At 42.3% G+C, this 14820-nt stretch overlaps 1 protein-coding gene across 1 annotated transcript; it reads left to right on the top strand.

Moving 5' to 3' along the window:
• The first annotated feature begins 879 nt into the window (after positions 1 to 879).
• LOC121487019 (eukaryotic translation initiation factor 3 subunit F-like) lies at positions 880 to 1880 on the top strand. The gene has a single exon (XM_041748496.1). It carries the CDS (start codon positions 880 to 882, stop codon positions 1732 to 1734), a length of 855 nt encoding a protein of 284 aa, XP_041604430.1. The 3' UTR covers positions 1735 to 1880.
• Positions 1881 to 14820: the final 12940 nt, after the last annotated feature.

The following is a 14820-nucleotide window of genomic DNA, read 5'->3' as shown; positions in this document are numbered from 1 at the left end:
TCACATATAAACATTATCTCTGGACTCCACTATATTAAGGTGAGAGACTTAGTTATACTTCCCCTCACTTCTGACTTCTGTCAGCTATGTCATTCCTTAGAGAATCCTTGGAGGTTAGTAATATTTACATTCTGGTCTGTAGGTATCCTTGCTTTTATTGCATTTGGGAAACAGTTGTTCAAATCTCTAGCAAGATGACATTGCTGAAGCCAGCCCTCTGTATATTCAAGGAGAAGTGGCACATTTAGTTCTGACCTTGCTGGCAGCCTAACTCTTCACAGAGGAAACCTATTATCTGTTTTACAATGGAAAAATGTTAGCCTAGACTCCTTTCCTTAGAAGGAGCTGGGTATCTGTGTCTTTGAAGATCACATGATTTAACCACCATTTTACTAAGAATAGCAACTATTTATTAGGCACTGCCTATATGCCAGGGGCATATATTATCTCTTTCTTTCAAACAACTTTGAAAAGAAGTTACTATATTTTATAGACAAACAGGCTCAGCAAGTTAAGATAACTTCTCTAAAGTCACCTAGTCAGTAAATTCAAAATTAGGATTTGAACCTATGACTACTGGAGGCTCCAAGCCATTGTGTCTGAAGGGCTTCTCTCTGTGGCTTTTTTTTCCTCAAAGATTTTATTTATTTATTCATGAAAGACACGGAGAGAGAGGCAGAGACATAGGCAGAGGGAGAAGCAGGATCCCTGCAGGGAGCCTGAGGTGGGACTGGCTCCCCAGACCCGGGATCACACTCTGAGCCGAGGCAAATGTTCAGCTCCTGAGCCACCCAGGTGTCCCTCTCTGTGGCTTGATGAAAGATGAATAAATACAGTATTTCCAGAAAGCTCAATTTTTTCTTAACTGTTTTCTCAATTATGCAAAAGAGTATTTTCAAAAGTAGCATTTGGCATAATTCTCATCTTCCCCACAATACTATTTTAAGAAGTCTTTTGGCCTCCATCGTGGACAGCTACGAGCGACGCAACGAGGGCGCTGCCCGAGTTATCGGGACCCTGCTGGGAACCGTTGACAAGCATTCAGTGGAGGTCACTAACTGCTTTTCAGTGCCACACAATGAATCAGAAGATGAGGTGGCTGTTGACATGGAATTCGCTAAGAACATGTATGAATTGCACAAGAAAGTCTCTCCAAATGAGCTCATCTTGGGCTGGTATGCTACAGGCCATGACATTACAGAGCACTCTGTGCTGATCCACGAGTACTACAGCCGAGAAGCCCCCAACCCCATTCACCTCACTGTGGACACCAGCCTCCAGAATGGCCGCATGAGCATCAAGGCCTATGTCAGCACTTTAATGGGTGTCCCTGGGAGGACCATGGGGGTGATGTTCACACCTCTAACAGTGAAATACGCGTATTATGACACTGAACGTATTGGAGTTGACCTGATCATGAAGACCTGTTTTAGCCCCAACCGGGTGATTGGACTCTCAAGCGACTTGCAGCAAGTAGGAGGGGCATCGGCTCGCATCCAAGATGCCCTAAGCACGGTGTTGCAGTATGCAGAGGATGTGCTGTCTGGAAAGGTGTCAGCTGACAATACTGTGGGCCGCTTCTTGATGAGTCTGGTTAACCAAGTACCCAAGATAGTTCCCGATGACTTTGAGACCATGCTCAACAGCAACATCAATGACCTGCTGATGGTGACCTACCTGGCCAATCTCACGCAGTCACAGATTGCCCTCAATGAGAAACTTGTAAACCTGTGAATGGGTCCCACGCAGTACTCCTGCCAGTCTTGGGCCACCCTAGGACTCAGAATGGAGTGAAGTAGAATGGTTTACTTGTGGTTTGAGTCACACTGAGTCAGTCAACTGCTTGTGACTCTAAATAAATCTAGCCTACCTTTTGTAAATGAAAAAAAAAAAAAAAAAAAAAAAAAAAAAAAAAAAAGAAGTCAAGGCTTGTTTATTGGGAGAAAGCTGGTATAGAATTTTGAAGGACTCTCTTGCAAGTGATGGATTTTTATAATCTTGTGGAGAGAAATGGGCAAATTTTTGTTTCGTTTGTTTTTTTAAAATGAGGCTGAAGTTTGAGTATATCCCCAGGGAAAGGGGACCATATTCGATGAAGTAGGGTAAATTAGTGCCTGAGTGTTACTTAAAAGTGAGACTTAGACTTTGGGTAGCAAAAATCTTTATTCAGATCTGCAAGGATTAATCATTTACTATAATATGTGTAGGATACTGGCCAAGGAGTTCTTTCAAAACATAGGATTTGGGAAAAATGAGCAACCAACTTATCTGTCGAAATTCTTATTTTGGACAGACATCTCAGTATTCTGTGTGCTAGCAAAACAAATAAACAAAATCACACATACACAAAACCAAATAAAAAAGGGGTGGGAGGTACAAATAAAAGGCAGATTAAATGTTGTGTCCCTGTAGAGAGCAAAACGGAGTCTCTCTTGTCAAGCAAACAGCTAAGTACTGCAGCTAGGAGATATGGCTGGGATCAGGGTCAGCAGACACCCCAGAACTGATAAGGAGCAGAACCCAAGGAAGTCTGCGGGGGCCCGAGACCTGTTAAATCCCTTTAAAAAGGGGAGGATTTTGGCAGCAAACTATCACACTCTTCAGACCCGAACCCTCTATGTCTGACCACTTAAAAAAGGCAGCTGCTGCCGAAGGCTCTCCCGATGGATCTCCGACCGGAACCGAGATCCTTCCCTGCATGAACAGAAGCAGTGGGTGCCAAGGGCTGCCCCGGACCAGACCCAGGCCTGACCTCGGCTGTGTGCCCCCACCCTGACTTCACTTTGGCTCCTTATCTTCCTGCCCCCTTCTGCGATCTTGCTTGTTGTGTGGCTTGTCTTCTGTCCTGCTCTGTGGGCTGTGTAAGAAGCCAACTTTAATCACATGGTGAAATGTCACCCAGTTTGGAATCCCGAACCTGCTTCATAATTGTGATTTAACTTTGCTTTATGATTGAATAAAGCTGACGTTGTGGAAACATCCAGCTCGCAGGTGCACCTTCACAGCCTGCTCAGGGCAGCCCTGTACCCAACTGCCACTCTAACCGGCGACTGGTGGCTCTCTCACAGCACATGGGCCCGTGCAGTTACATCAACATATGCCCTACCATGAACAATTTGACTTTACTCTGCATTTTGTTACGGGCTGTAGTGAATGAGCCTATTCCTCCAGAATTCTCCCACCAGCTCCCATTTCTGAAGCTCTCTATGGCCGATTTGCTTTGAACTCCCCCTACTGGCAGATCCAAAAAATTTCCCTGGTTACTGTGGATTTTACCATTGTCCAAATCACATGTTTGCTAAATCTTGAAAAAACGCTTTCTTTAATTTGTTATGCTGTCCGGATGGCCAGAAGGTGAAAAGGAAGAATGTAATTATATCTACAACCTACAGGAACCCCTCCATAGATGATGACTTCCAGTATATAGGTTCATTCCATATTGCTCAGAATAACAATGCCCTCGACAGCCGACCAAATGGAAAATGCATACCCAGCAGAGCTGTAATTTTTTAGTTCTAATTAACCAATTTTGTCTCCTTTAATGTAAATAACCTCTCTTCCTACTTTGAGATTTTGCTAGTAGATTAAAAAACAAATCTTTTCAAATTTATTTCAAAGATAAATGCGTCCAAGTCTTTTCATCAGATACTACTCAGTAGATCCATGTGTGCCTGAGGCATTATCAGTGATGTGTGGGGGGTTGGTAGTTGCCTTCCCCCCCCCCCCCATATTCTATTTTCTATTCTCTTTTCCCTCTCTAACTGTTTGAGTAGATGGTGGTGGGTGGGTTTGCAGACAGCCGCTCTCTACTTCCCCAGGACTGGATGCAGAGAAGGTGAATTTTCTCTCTACAGAATCCCCTTATTTACAAAGTGCATGGCCCCTTCTTTTCAGGCAGAGAAAACAGGGAAGAAATAACAGAACATAGCCAAGATCCTTTATAATTATTTATCAGTGTATATATGTAAGATAATAAGAAATAGGGATATTCATTTATATGCCAAGTTCCTGACACAAAACTCCTAAAACCCTTGTAGATTAGGGTGCTATGAGAATCTTTTCTTCCAACACTTAGTCTTGGACCCCAGTTATTGATGCAGAGCTCCTAAATTCCTTGGAATTTCCTAGGTGAGTGCAGTGTCTTTTGTTCTAATGTGGGGATGGGTCACCAGAAAGACCGAAACATGATTAGAAGCTTGGGATTTTCAGCCCCACCTTCCATTCATAAGAGAGGGAAGAAAAGCTGGAAATGGAGTTGCTAGATGCTCAAGCTGACCTACTAAACCTCTGTAAAAATCCCAATAGTGTGGGGTTTGAGTACCTTCCAGGTGGGTGAACACACCCATGAATTGGGAAGATGGTGTACCCCAATTGTACAGGGACAGAGGTTCCTGTGCTTAGGACCCTGTCAGTTCTCACCCATTGTACATCTATTTTTTTTGAAAGAGAATTTTTTTTTAAAGTTTTCATTCATTTATTCATGAGAGACATAGAGAGAGAGGCAGAGACATAGGCAGAGGGAGAAGCAGGCTCCCAGGACCCCGGGGATCATGCCCTGAACCAAAGGCAGATGCTCAAGCACCGACCCACCCAGGTGCCCCTCTGTGTATTTTTTAAAGTTGAGTTTTTTCACCTGTAAAATTAGTATAAGATTTTAATATAAGGACTTGGAATTGATAAATGCTCAAAGAAGAAAAAGTCACTCAGAAACAAATCATTGTTGGCACATTTTGGCACATTTTTTTCAATGTTTCCCCACTTGTTTGTATAGTTGGGCTGTGCTCATGCCCTGGCTTCGTACCCTGTATTTTCCACTTAACATTATAATATAAGCTTTCCCTCTGTGGACTTTTAGTGGCCAAAATTCGCCCAGAAAGGAAGTCTGTGTCTCCAAGGAAGCTCATTCTCAGAAAGGAAAAAATTCTGTTCCTTGCAAGGTTATGGGAAAAATGCGTGTCTGGCGGTTTAGGCTGTCCCTGAGTAACTGTTTATGAAATGTGCAAATAGACTTCTATTTTCTGTCCTAGTTTGGTTTCTCTAAAGATAATAACTGGGGAAAATATTGTAACATGTGTGTGCTTATCTATGCATTTAGCTGTGTGTGTATGTGTGATTAGATGTTTACATTTTACACACACTCACAGAGACACATCCCTTTAGGGAAGGAGTGGCCGGAGGACAAAGAGTACCACGCTACTAATATTTTACGATTTTGAAGAATCAGCTTGACTTTATTTTGACTTTATGTTATGATTTTAATTGCAGGCTTCTTCCAGGAAGGGGGTGAAAGAATTATTAATGACACCTTGTAATCCAAGTTAATTTGTTGTTGGAGGAACTAATTATCCACTCCAGGTGTTCTCCATCAGGGTAACAAGACAACCTGTAACAATCGACTGTTTCGTTTATGATGAAGCTAATTAAAACGAATTAAACAGATTCGAGTTTACAATACAACTAATTACAAGTAATTTAGGTACACTAGACTCATACTATGCATTGGGCAATTATTTTGAAACCAGAATCTAGTTTACTCCGATTCAATAACTATGTTTGTAATATAAGCAGGAATCAAGTCAAGAGATCTGCCAAGGAATAACTTTTAAAAAATAATCCATCACCGACTTTTTAAAAGTTTTATCATAGAGTGTTGCCTAATATTTTAATTCATAAAGTGTGTAAGGGGATGCATTTCCCCAGGCAAGGTACAACATACAGAGGAGCCAATTAGCTGTGAAGTTATGGAATAGATTATTTTTTGGAAGTGTTGAAATGCTTTTGAGAGTCATGGTGAATACTAGTGAAAGATATGTTCCCATTTACCTGAATGCACCAGAGCCTCCTTTTCTGACTCCAGAGTATATGACAGCTTCACCCCATTTGCCACAGAGGATGTGGAAAACATCTCTTGATTCCAGGATGGAATTCTGTGCAGTTGTCTGACAGGCTGGTCCAGCAGGGACTCATTCCCCCTGCCGTGGCCCCTGGGTGACCAGCCCAGCCTGTCCCTGAGTTGTTTTACGAGTGTGAGCTGGGAGGCAAAGCAATCATTACTTTCTGACTCAGAGCTCTTCCTGGTCTGTGACTGGGGTGGTTTGATGAATGAGAAGTAACATTGGGAGTTATTCCATTGAGGTGTCTGTCCTTAGAAAAACCCTAGTTACAGGAGGCAATGAGAGCTCAAATTAAGTCAGTGGCTGAGAAATGGAAAAAAAAAAAAAAAAAGAGAAGGAGATGGGAGAGATATATGCTTGTAAAATAGGAAGGATTTGGCAATATTTGGTTGTGGGTTGTATGGAACATGTCTTGTATAGTGCTCCAAATCCTATTGCCCTCTCCTGATTCCAGCCAGAGCCTTGGCTATAAGCTCCTCTTCGGTTTTGAGCAGCTTCATGCATTTTCAACCTGACAACAATCTTGAAGCTAGAACTCTGTGTTTCTAGCTTCCTGCCCTGGGGCTTTTATGCCCACCAGGACTTGCTTGGCACTCAGTATTCCTAATGGGAGAATATAGGAATTAATATTGTGTGAGGCTCCCCTGACCAATGAAACTGGGAGCCAACAGACACATGCTTTCTTTCTGTTTTTCTGGTAGGGAGACTGGAGATACATTTGATAAGGTGACTGAGCACGCAGTAGCCTGTAGTGTTGGCCAACTTCATATCACATCCTTGTAGTTGTCTCCATCCCCTCTTGCTCTACTCTCCTGCTCCTTACTTCTGACCCCTGGGATCTCACTACCAAACAAACCACTTGAATATGAGTCATTGTCTCTAGCTCTGCTTTTGGGATAACCTAGGTAAGAAAGGTTAGGCTTGTGGACATGAGAGGATGGTGGGCTTGTCAAGAGGAATGGAAAACATGGATAGGAATGGGACTCTGGTCACAGAAAACCCAGTTAGCATTTCAGTGATATTGCTAACCAGAGCTTTCCTGAGATTAGAACTAACTTTAGCTTCTGATACATGCAATGATGATTCTTTGGTTGCTTTTATTTCTCCAGGGGTAGCAGTATGTATTAGTTATCTATCACTGCAGAACAAGTCATGCAAACACTTGGAAGCTTAACACAACAAACACTTAGGATCTCACACATTTTGTGAGAGTCAGGAATTTGGACTTGCATAGCTAGTTCAGAGTCACTCATTAGATTACAGTCAAATTGTTGGCTGGGGCTGCTGTATATACAAAGTTGACTGGGAGAGTCTGCTTCCAGCTAAACTCGTGTGGCTGTTCTCAGAGACTTCATGTTCTCCGAGACTTCATTTCATCACTACATGGGCCTCTCCATGGGGTTCTTCACAACGTGGCTTCCCACAGAGCGAGTGTGCTTCAGAAAGAGATGTATTGGGAAGGAGAGAACACCCAAGACAGAAGCCGTAGTTCCTCATTCAGCTTAGAAATGATATACCATCACTTTTGTTATGTGCTGTGGGTCTCATGGACAACCTTGGTACAATCTGGTAGGGGGAATACACAGGGGTATGATTACTGGGAAGTGGGGATCCTTGCGGATCATCTTGGAGCATGAAACCACAAGTATTCATTTCTTTCTTTTGAAGAAATATTTTTTGTATAAGTAAAATATGCATGTATTGAATGTAAAAATCAAACACTGCCAAAAGATTTAAATGAAGAGCAAAATTCTTTCTATTGTCCTACTCCCAGGTCCAGTCCTCATAGATAATCACTGGTAGCTATTTGTTTTTTTCTCCTAGCATTTAATAATAATTATTATTTTTTAGAACAACTATGTTTAAATTGTCAGCAATTGTGATCACTTACACAACTCCCACCTCCATTACCCTTCTACAAAGGTGTTATGTAATTATTTTTAATTCTTCTACTGGTTGCCTTAGTAGTATAAGGCATGTACTTGAACATCTGTCTTTGATCCATCACATATAAACATTATCTCTGGACTCCACTATATTAAGGTGAGAGACTTAGTTATACTTCCCCTCACTTCTGACTTCTGTCAGCTATGTCATTCCTTAGAGAATCCTTGGAGGTTAGTAATATTTACATTCTGGTCTGTAGGTATCCTTGCTTTTATTGCATTTGGGAAACAGTTGTTCAAATCTCTAGCAAGATGACATTGCTGAAGCCAGCCCTCTGTATATTCAAGGAGAAGTGGCACATTTAGTTCTGACCTTGCTGGCAGCCTAACTCTTCACAGAGGAAACCTATTATCTGTTTTACAATGGAAAAATGTTAGCCTAGACTCCTTTCCTTAGAAGGAGCTGGGTATCTGTGTCTTTGAAGATCACATGATTTAACCACCATTTTACTAAGAATAGCAACTATTTATTAGGCACTGCCTATATGCCAGGGGCATATATTATCTCTTTCTTTCAAACAACTTTGAAAAGAAGTTACTATATTTTATAGACAAACAGACTCAGCAAGTTAAGATAACTTCTCTAAAGTCACCTAGTCAGTAAATTCAAAATTAGGATTTGAACCTATGACTACTGGAGGCTCCAAGCCATTGTGTCTGAAGGGCTTCTCTCTGTGGCTTTTTTTTCCTCAAAGATTTTATTTATTTATTCATGAAAGACACGGAGAGAGAGGCAGAGACATAGGCAGAGGGAGAAGCAGGATCCCTGCAGGGAGCCTGAGGTGGGACTGGCTCCCCAGACCCGGGATCACACTCTGAGCCGAGGCAAATGTTCAGCTCCTGAGCCACCCAGGTGTCCCTCTCTGTGGCTTGATGAAAGATGAATAAATACAGTATTTCCAGAAAGCTCAATTTTTTCTTAACTGTTTTCTCAATTATGCAAAAGAGTATTTTCAAAAGTAGCATTTGGCATAATTCTCATCTTCCCCCATGTACAATACTATTTTAAGAAGTCAAGGCTTGTTTATTGGGAGAAAGCTGGTATAGAATTTTGAAGGACTCTCTTGCAAGTGATGGATTTTTATAATCTTGTGGAGAGAAATGGGCAAATTTTTGTTTCGTTTGTTTTTTTAAAATGAGGCTGAAGTTTGAGTATATCCCCAGGGAAAGGGGACCATATTCGATGAAGTAGGGTAAATTAGTGCCTGAGTGTTACTTAAAAGTGAGACTTAGACTTTGGGTAGCAAAAATCTTTATTCAGATCTGCAAGGATTAATCATTTACTATAATATGTGTAGGATACTGGCCAAGGAGTTCTTTCAAAACATAGGATTTGGGAAAAATGAGCAACCAACTTATCTGTCGAAATTCTTATTTTGGACAGACATCTCAGTATTCTGTGTGCTAGCAAAACAAATAAACAAAATCACACATACACAAAACCAAATAAAAAAGGGGTGGGAGGTACAAATAAAAGGCAGATTAAATGTTGTGTCCCTGTAGAGAGCAAAACGGAGTCTCTCTTGTCAAGCAAACAGCTAAGTACTGCAGCTAGGAGATATGGCTGGGATCAGGGTCAGCAGACACCCCAGAACTGATAAGGAGCAGAACCCAAGGAAGTCTGCGGGGGCCCGAGACCTGTTAAATCCCTTTAAAAAGGGGAGGATTTTGGCAGCAAACTATCACACTCTTCAGACCCGAACCCTCTATGTCTGACCACTTAAAAAAGGCAGCTGCTGCCGAAGGCTCTCCCGATGGATCTCCGACCGGAACCGAGATCCTTCCCTGCATGAACAGAAGCAGTGGGTGCCAAGGGCTGCCCCGGACCAGACCCAGGCCTGACCTCGGCTGTGTGCCCCCACCCTGACTTCACTTTGGCTCCTTATCTTCCTGCCCCCTTCTGCGATCTTGCTTGTTGTGTGGCTTGTCTTCTGTCCTGCTCTGTGGGCTGTGTAAGAAGCCAACTTTAATCACATGGTGAAATGTCACCTAGTTTGGAATCCCGAACCTGCTTCATAATTGTGATTTAACTTTGCTTTATGATTGAATAAAGCTGACGTTGTGGAAACATCCAGCTCGCAGGTGCACCTTCACAGCCTGCTCAGGGCAGCCCTGTACCCAACTGCCACTCTAACCGGCGACTGGTGGCTCTCTCACAGCACATGGGCCCGTGCAGTTACATCAACATATGCCCTACCATGAACAATTTGACTTTACTCTGCATTTTGTTACGGGCTGTAGTGAATGAGCCTATTCCTCCAGAATTCTCCCACCAGCTCCCATTTCTGAAGCTCTCTATGGCCGATTTGCTTTGAACTCCCCCTACTGGCAGATCCAAAAAATTTCCCCGGTTACTGTGGATTTTACCATTGTCCAAATCACATGATGTTTGCTAAATCTTGAAAAAACGCTTTCTTTAATTTGTTATGCTGTCCGGATGGCCAGAAGGTGAAAAGGAAGAATGTAATTATATCTACAACCTACAGGAACCCCTCCATAGATGATGACTTCCAGTATATAGGTTCATTCCATAATTGCTCAGAATAACAATGCCCTCGACAGCCGACCAAATGGAAAATGCATACCCAGCAGAGCTGTAATTTTTTAGTTCTAATTAACCAATTTTGTCTCCTTTAATGTAAATAACCTCTCTTCCTACTTTGAGATTTTGCTATTTAAGATTTACTCAGTACAGATTTTAAAGTAGATTAAAAAACAAATCTTTTCAAATTTATTTCAAAGATAAATGCATCCAAGTCTTTTCATCAGATACTACTCAGTAGATCCATGTGTGCCTGAGGCATTATCAGTGATGTGTGGGGGTTGGTAGTTGCCTCCCCCCCCCCCCCCCATATTCTATTTTCTATTCTCTTTTCCCTCTCTAACTGTTTGAGTAGATGGTGGTGGGTGGGTTTGCAGACAGCCGCTCTCTACTTCCCCAGGACTGGATGCAGAGAAGGTGAATTTTCTCTCTACAGAATCCCCTTATTTACAAAGTGCATGGCCCCTTCTTTTCAGGCAGAGAAAACAGGGAAGAAATAACAGAACATAGCCAAGATCCTTTATAATTATTTATCAGTGTATATATGTAAGATAATAAGAAATAGGGATATTCATTTATATGCCAAGTTCCTGACACAAAACTCCTAAAACCCTTGTAGATTAGGGTGCTATGAGAATCTTTTCTTCCAACACTTAGTCTTGGACCCCAGTTATTGATGCAGAGCTCCTAAATTCCTTGGAATTTCCTAGGTGAGTGCAGTGTCTTTTGTTCTAATGTGGGGATGGGTCACCAGAAAGACCGAAACATGATTAGAAGCTTGGGATTTTCAGCCCCACCTTCCATTCATAAGAGAGGGAAGAAAAGCTGGAAATGGAGTTGCTAGATGCTCAAGCTGACCTACTAAACCTCTGTAAAAATCCCAATAGTGTGGGGTTTGAGTACCTTCCAGGTGGGTGAACACACCCATGAATTGGGAAGATGGTGTACCCCAATTGTACAGGGACAGAGGTTCCTGTGCTTAGGACCCTGTCAGTTCTCACCCATTGTACATCTATTTTTTTTTTGAAAGAGAATTTTTTTTTAAAGTTTTCATTCATTTATTCATGAGAGACATAGAGAGAGAGGCAGAGACATAGGCAGAGGGAGAAGCAGGCTCCCCACAGGGAGCCCAATGTGGGACTCGATTCCAGGACCCCAGGATCACCACCCAAGCCAAAGGCAGGAACTGCTGAACCACCCAGGTGCCCCTGAAAGATGATTTTTTATTACTTTTATGTACAGAAAATTCAACAGTGTCACTCAGCCCAGTTTGGTGGCCAGTTCTTTAGCTTTTGCCTTTCCAGCTTAGCGATGGGAGCCACCGACTTGGGACCCAGGATGTTGCCTCCCCAGTGGCAGCAGATCTCATCATGTCATTGTCATTGGTCCTGATGGCTTCTGCCAGTTTTGCCAGAGCTCCTCAGTCTTCTGTGTTAACCTGTGTTAAGGCAACAGTGGTACAGGTCTTTCTGTGGACCAGATGCCCCATCCTGACCTTCCCCCCTTGATAATGCAGCAGGGAACCCCCATATTCTGACACAGGGCAGGCAGGAGGACAACCAATTCAATAGGATCCACATCATGTGTCATCACTACCAGCTGAGACTTCTTGTTTTCCATCAAGGTGATGACAGTATTAACTCCAGCTCGAAGGACAGATGGCCTCTTAGTGGGGACATCCTCTTTGCCCCAGCTTTCTTCTTAGCCCTGGGCCAACAATCTCTGCTTCTTCCCAGGGGGAGAGATTCCCAGGGGGAGCTGGATGTGGGACTTGATCCCAAGACCCCAGGATCACAACCTGAGCCAAAGGCAGATGCTCAACCATTGAGCCACCCAGGCGTCCCTTGTGGGAGGCACTTTTAGATGTTTACAGAGAATAGCCCTTTGCCTCTGCAGCCTGATGTAGTGGAGCTATTTGACAAAGCAGGTGAGGTCCCTTTAGGGCTGGACATCCTGTCCGATACCAAAATTCTTTGGCTTTTTCTCGAACAGGAGACTGACCATCTTCTTGGCCTCCTGCTTCTTCACAACAACAGGGGCCGGAGCCACCTTCTTACCCTTTGCCTTCTTTCCTTTGGGCATCTTGGGAGAGAGCCTACATACCTCTTCATAAGGCCGTTCACTTGCATCCTTTATGACGTACTTTATCATATAACAAACTAGTAAATGTATTACCCTGAGTTCTGTGAACTGTTGTAGCAAATGACTGAATCCACAGTGGAACCTCTGCTTTGAAATCAAGTCAGACAAAAATTGTGAGTAACCCAGGGACCTACTAATTGGGATAGGCATCTGAAGTAAGGGACAATCCTGTGAGACTCAGCCCTGAAAGCCATGAGGTTTGGCTAACTCCGATTAATGTCAGAATAGAATTGAATTATAGGACACCCTGCCGGTGTTGTGGAATTGCTTGATGAGTGGAACACCCACACAGCTGGTGTCAGAAGCGTCGAGTGTGTAGGAGTAAAGGTGAGTAACAGAAACATAGGAGTGTGGCTTTCTGACACCATAAGTGATTGTTCTCTTCTACTTGATGTTTTCTGCAGAGTTTGAATATTAAATGAGATGTTTCCTTTGGAAGAAGTGCTTATAAGATGTGTTGAATATCATCATCCCCATCTTACCCTTTCTCAAGCACTATGATACCTTCCTTGCATTTCTGTTTTCTACATAATAAAATGCACAGATAAATAAAAATCATTGGAAACCTTCACCCCAGAATACAGATGACCAAAGAGCCTTGTTTCACAAAAAAATGACTGTGGTTTAAAATCTTGGTTAGAACTCTTGCTTTCTTCTTTTCTTCTTTTTAGCAAAATTGAGACTTTTGCTCCAAGAAAGACAAGAAGCAAATAATTAAACCCAAATGAGAACTCGCCCAAGAAAATGTCTATTTATTATTTTGAAGCAGGCTCAAATATAAAAATAAAAATCAGCCAACATGCTAACTTTAGTGTTGTCCTTCTGCTTAGCAAGATAAAGTGTACTCATGGCAAATTCTTAAAAAACAGTGGCCTCAAGAAAACCTTTTTCATGAAGAAGGAATTTTCCCAGAGGCAGGGAAGCAATCTTAGTCTGGAATCAAAAAACATTATCATAAAACAGACTCCCCTCTGTTTTCACAGAAATTGATGATTATCAAAAGAATTTTAGAATTACTAAGAAAAACTTTGGGCCAATAGACTGAAGATGGAGACAAGGCAGATGCTTAACTAAATTCCTTTACATGGGTCATTTGGAGGTTGGGAAGAATTGATTTGTTACATTTGTCTTTAAACTCTCCCTCTTCCTCCTTCTCACATTGCCTTAAATTTTGTCCTTGCATCTTCTGTGGCTGTTAAGAATGAATGAGCTTGGTTGATAATTAGACTAAATGACTCTTTGGGAGTCATTAATCAACAATGCCAGGTTTCTTAGAGGAAGGACTCAACTCAAAAGGACTTTTTGGAATTCTCTGAAAGACAGGCTCTTAAGTCTGTTGAAGGTGACTGAAGAGGAAAGCCTAGCCTTTCGAAATGCTTCAATGTTCTATGTAAAAAATGTGAAGAACTGAGTGGAAGGGCTAGGATTAGTGGGACAAAGTAAAGTACACGTCTCCTTTTCCTGCTCAGTGAATGTAAAGCAGATTTCTTATTTTTCTGTTCTGCATCCATGTTTTGGGGCAATTACTCTTCCTGTGCTCTATGTCATTCTATGTCATGCAGCTGTAGATCATGACACCTCAGCCATGACCATGATGGGGCACACAGGGGCTAGGTGGTAGGTACCTGATGCAAGTTAAGCCAATCACCATCTTCTCCTGGGAGTTGAAACTTTAGGGGAAATATCATATGATATTTATGATATTAGATGGTTTGGAGATGGGTCATCTGCTGGCTGGAGCCCAAGTAGCTGTCCCTGAATTAATATTCCTCAGGTACCCAGAGTGACCCTGTTTCCTGCCCTGGTATCTGTGGTGTTTGGTTCTTCATTCACAATGTGTGAAGAATTAGCAAGGCTTAAAAATATTTGTTAAAAAAGATTTTATTTATTTATTCCTGAGAGACACACAGAGAGAGGCAGAGACATAGGCAGAGGGAGAAGCAGGCTCCCTGTTGGGGGGCCCAATGTGGGACTCGATCCCAGGACCATGGGATTATGACCAGAGCCAAGGGCAAATACTCAACCACTGAGCCACCCAGGCACCCTGGCTTAGAATATTTTCAATAAACTCCTCTTTGTAGCTTAATATAGCAGGGTCGATTTCCATTGTTTACCATTAAAAAAACCCCAATTGATACTTTCAGGTATAACAGCAATTCCTGAATTAGAAATTAAAATTAAATTTAGTGTCTGTATAGTATTATGGCTACACATTGTCAGTAGCTAATCTGCACACCTAGGCCAGCATTCCACTGTCGTCAGCTTCTAGGTTGTGTGGTCCTTACAGCTCCACCAG

Source organism: Vulpes lagopus, chromosome 3 (genome assembly GCF_018345385.1).
Source record: "Vulpes lagopus strain Blue_001 chromosome 3, ASM1834538v1, whole genome shotgun sequence".
NCBI lineage: Eukaryota > Metazoa > Chordata > Mammalia > Carnivora > Canidae > Vulpes > Vulpes lagopus.
Note: the sequence above shows the minus strand (reverse complement) of the source record. Positions and strands in the feature narration are given on the sequence as shown.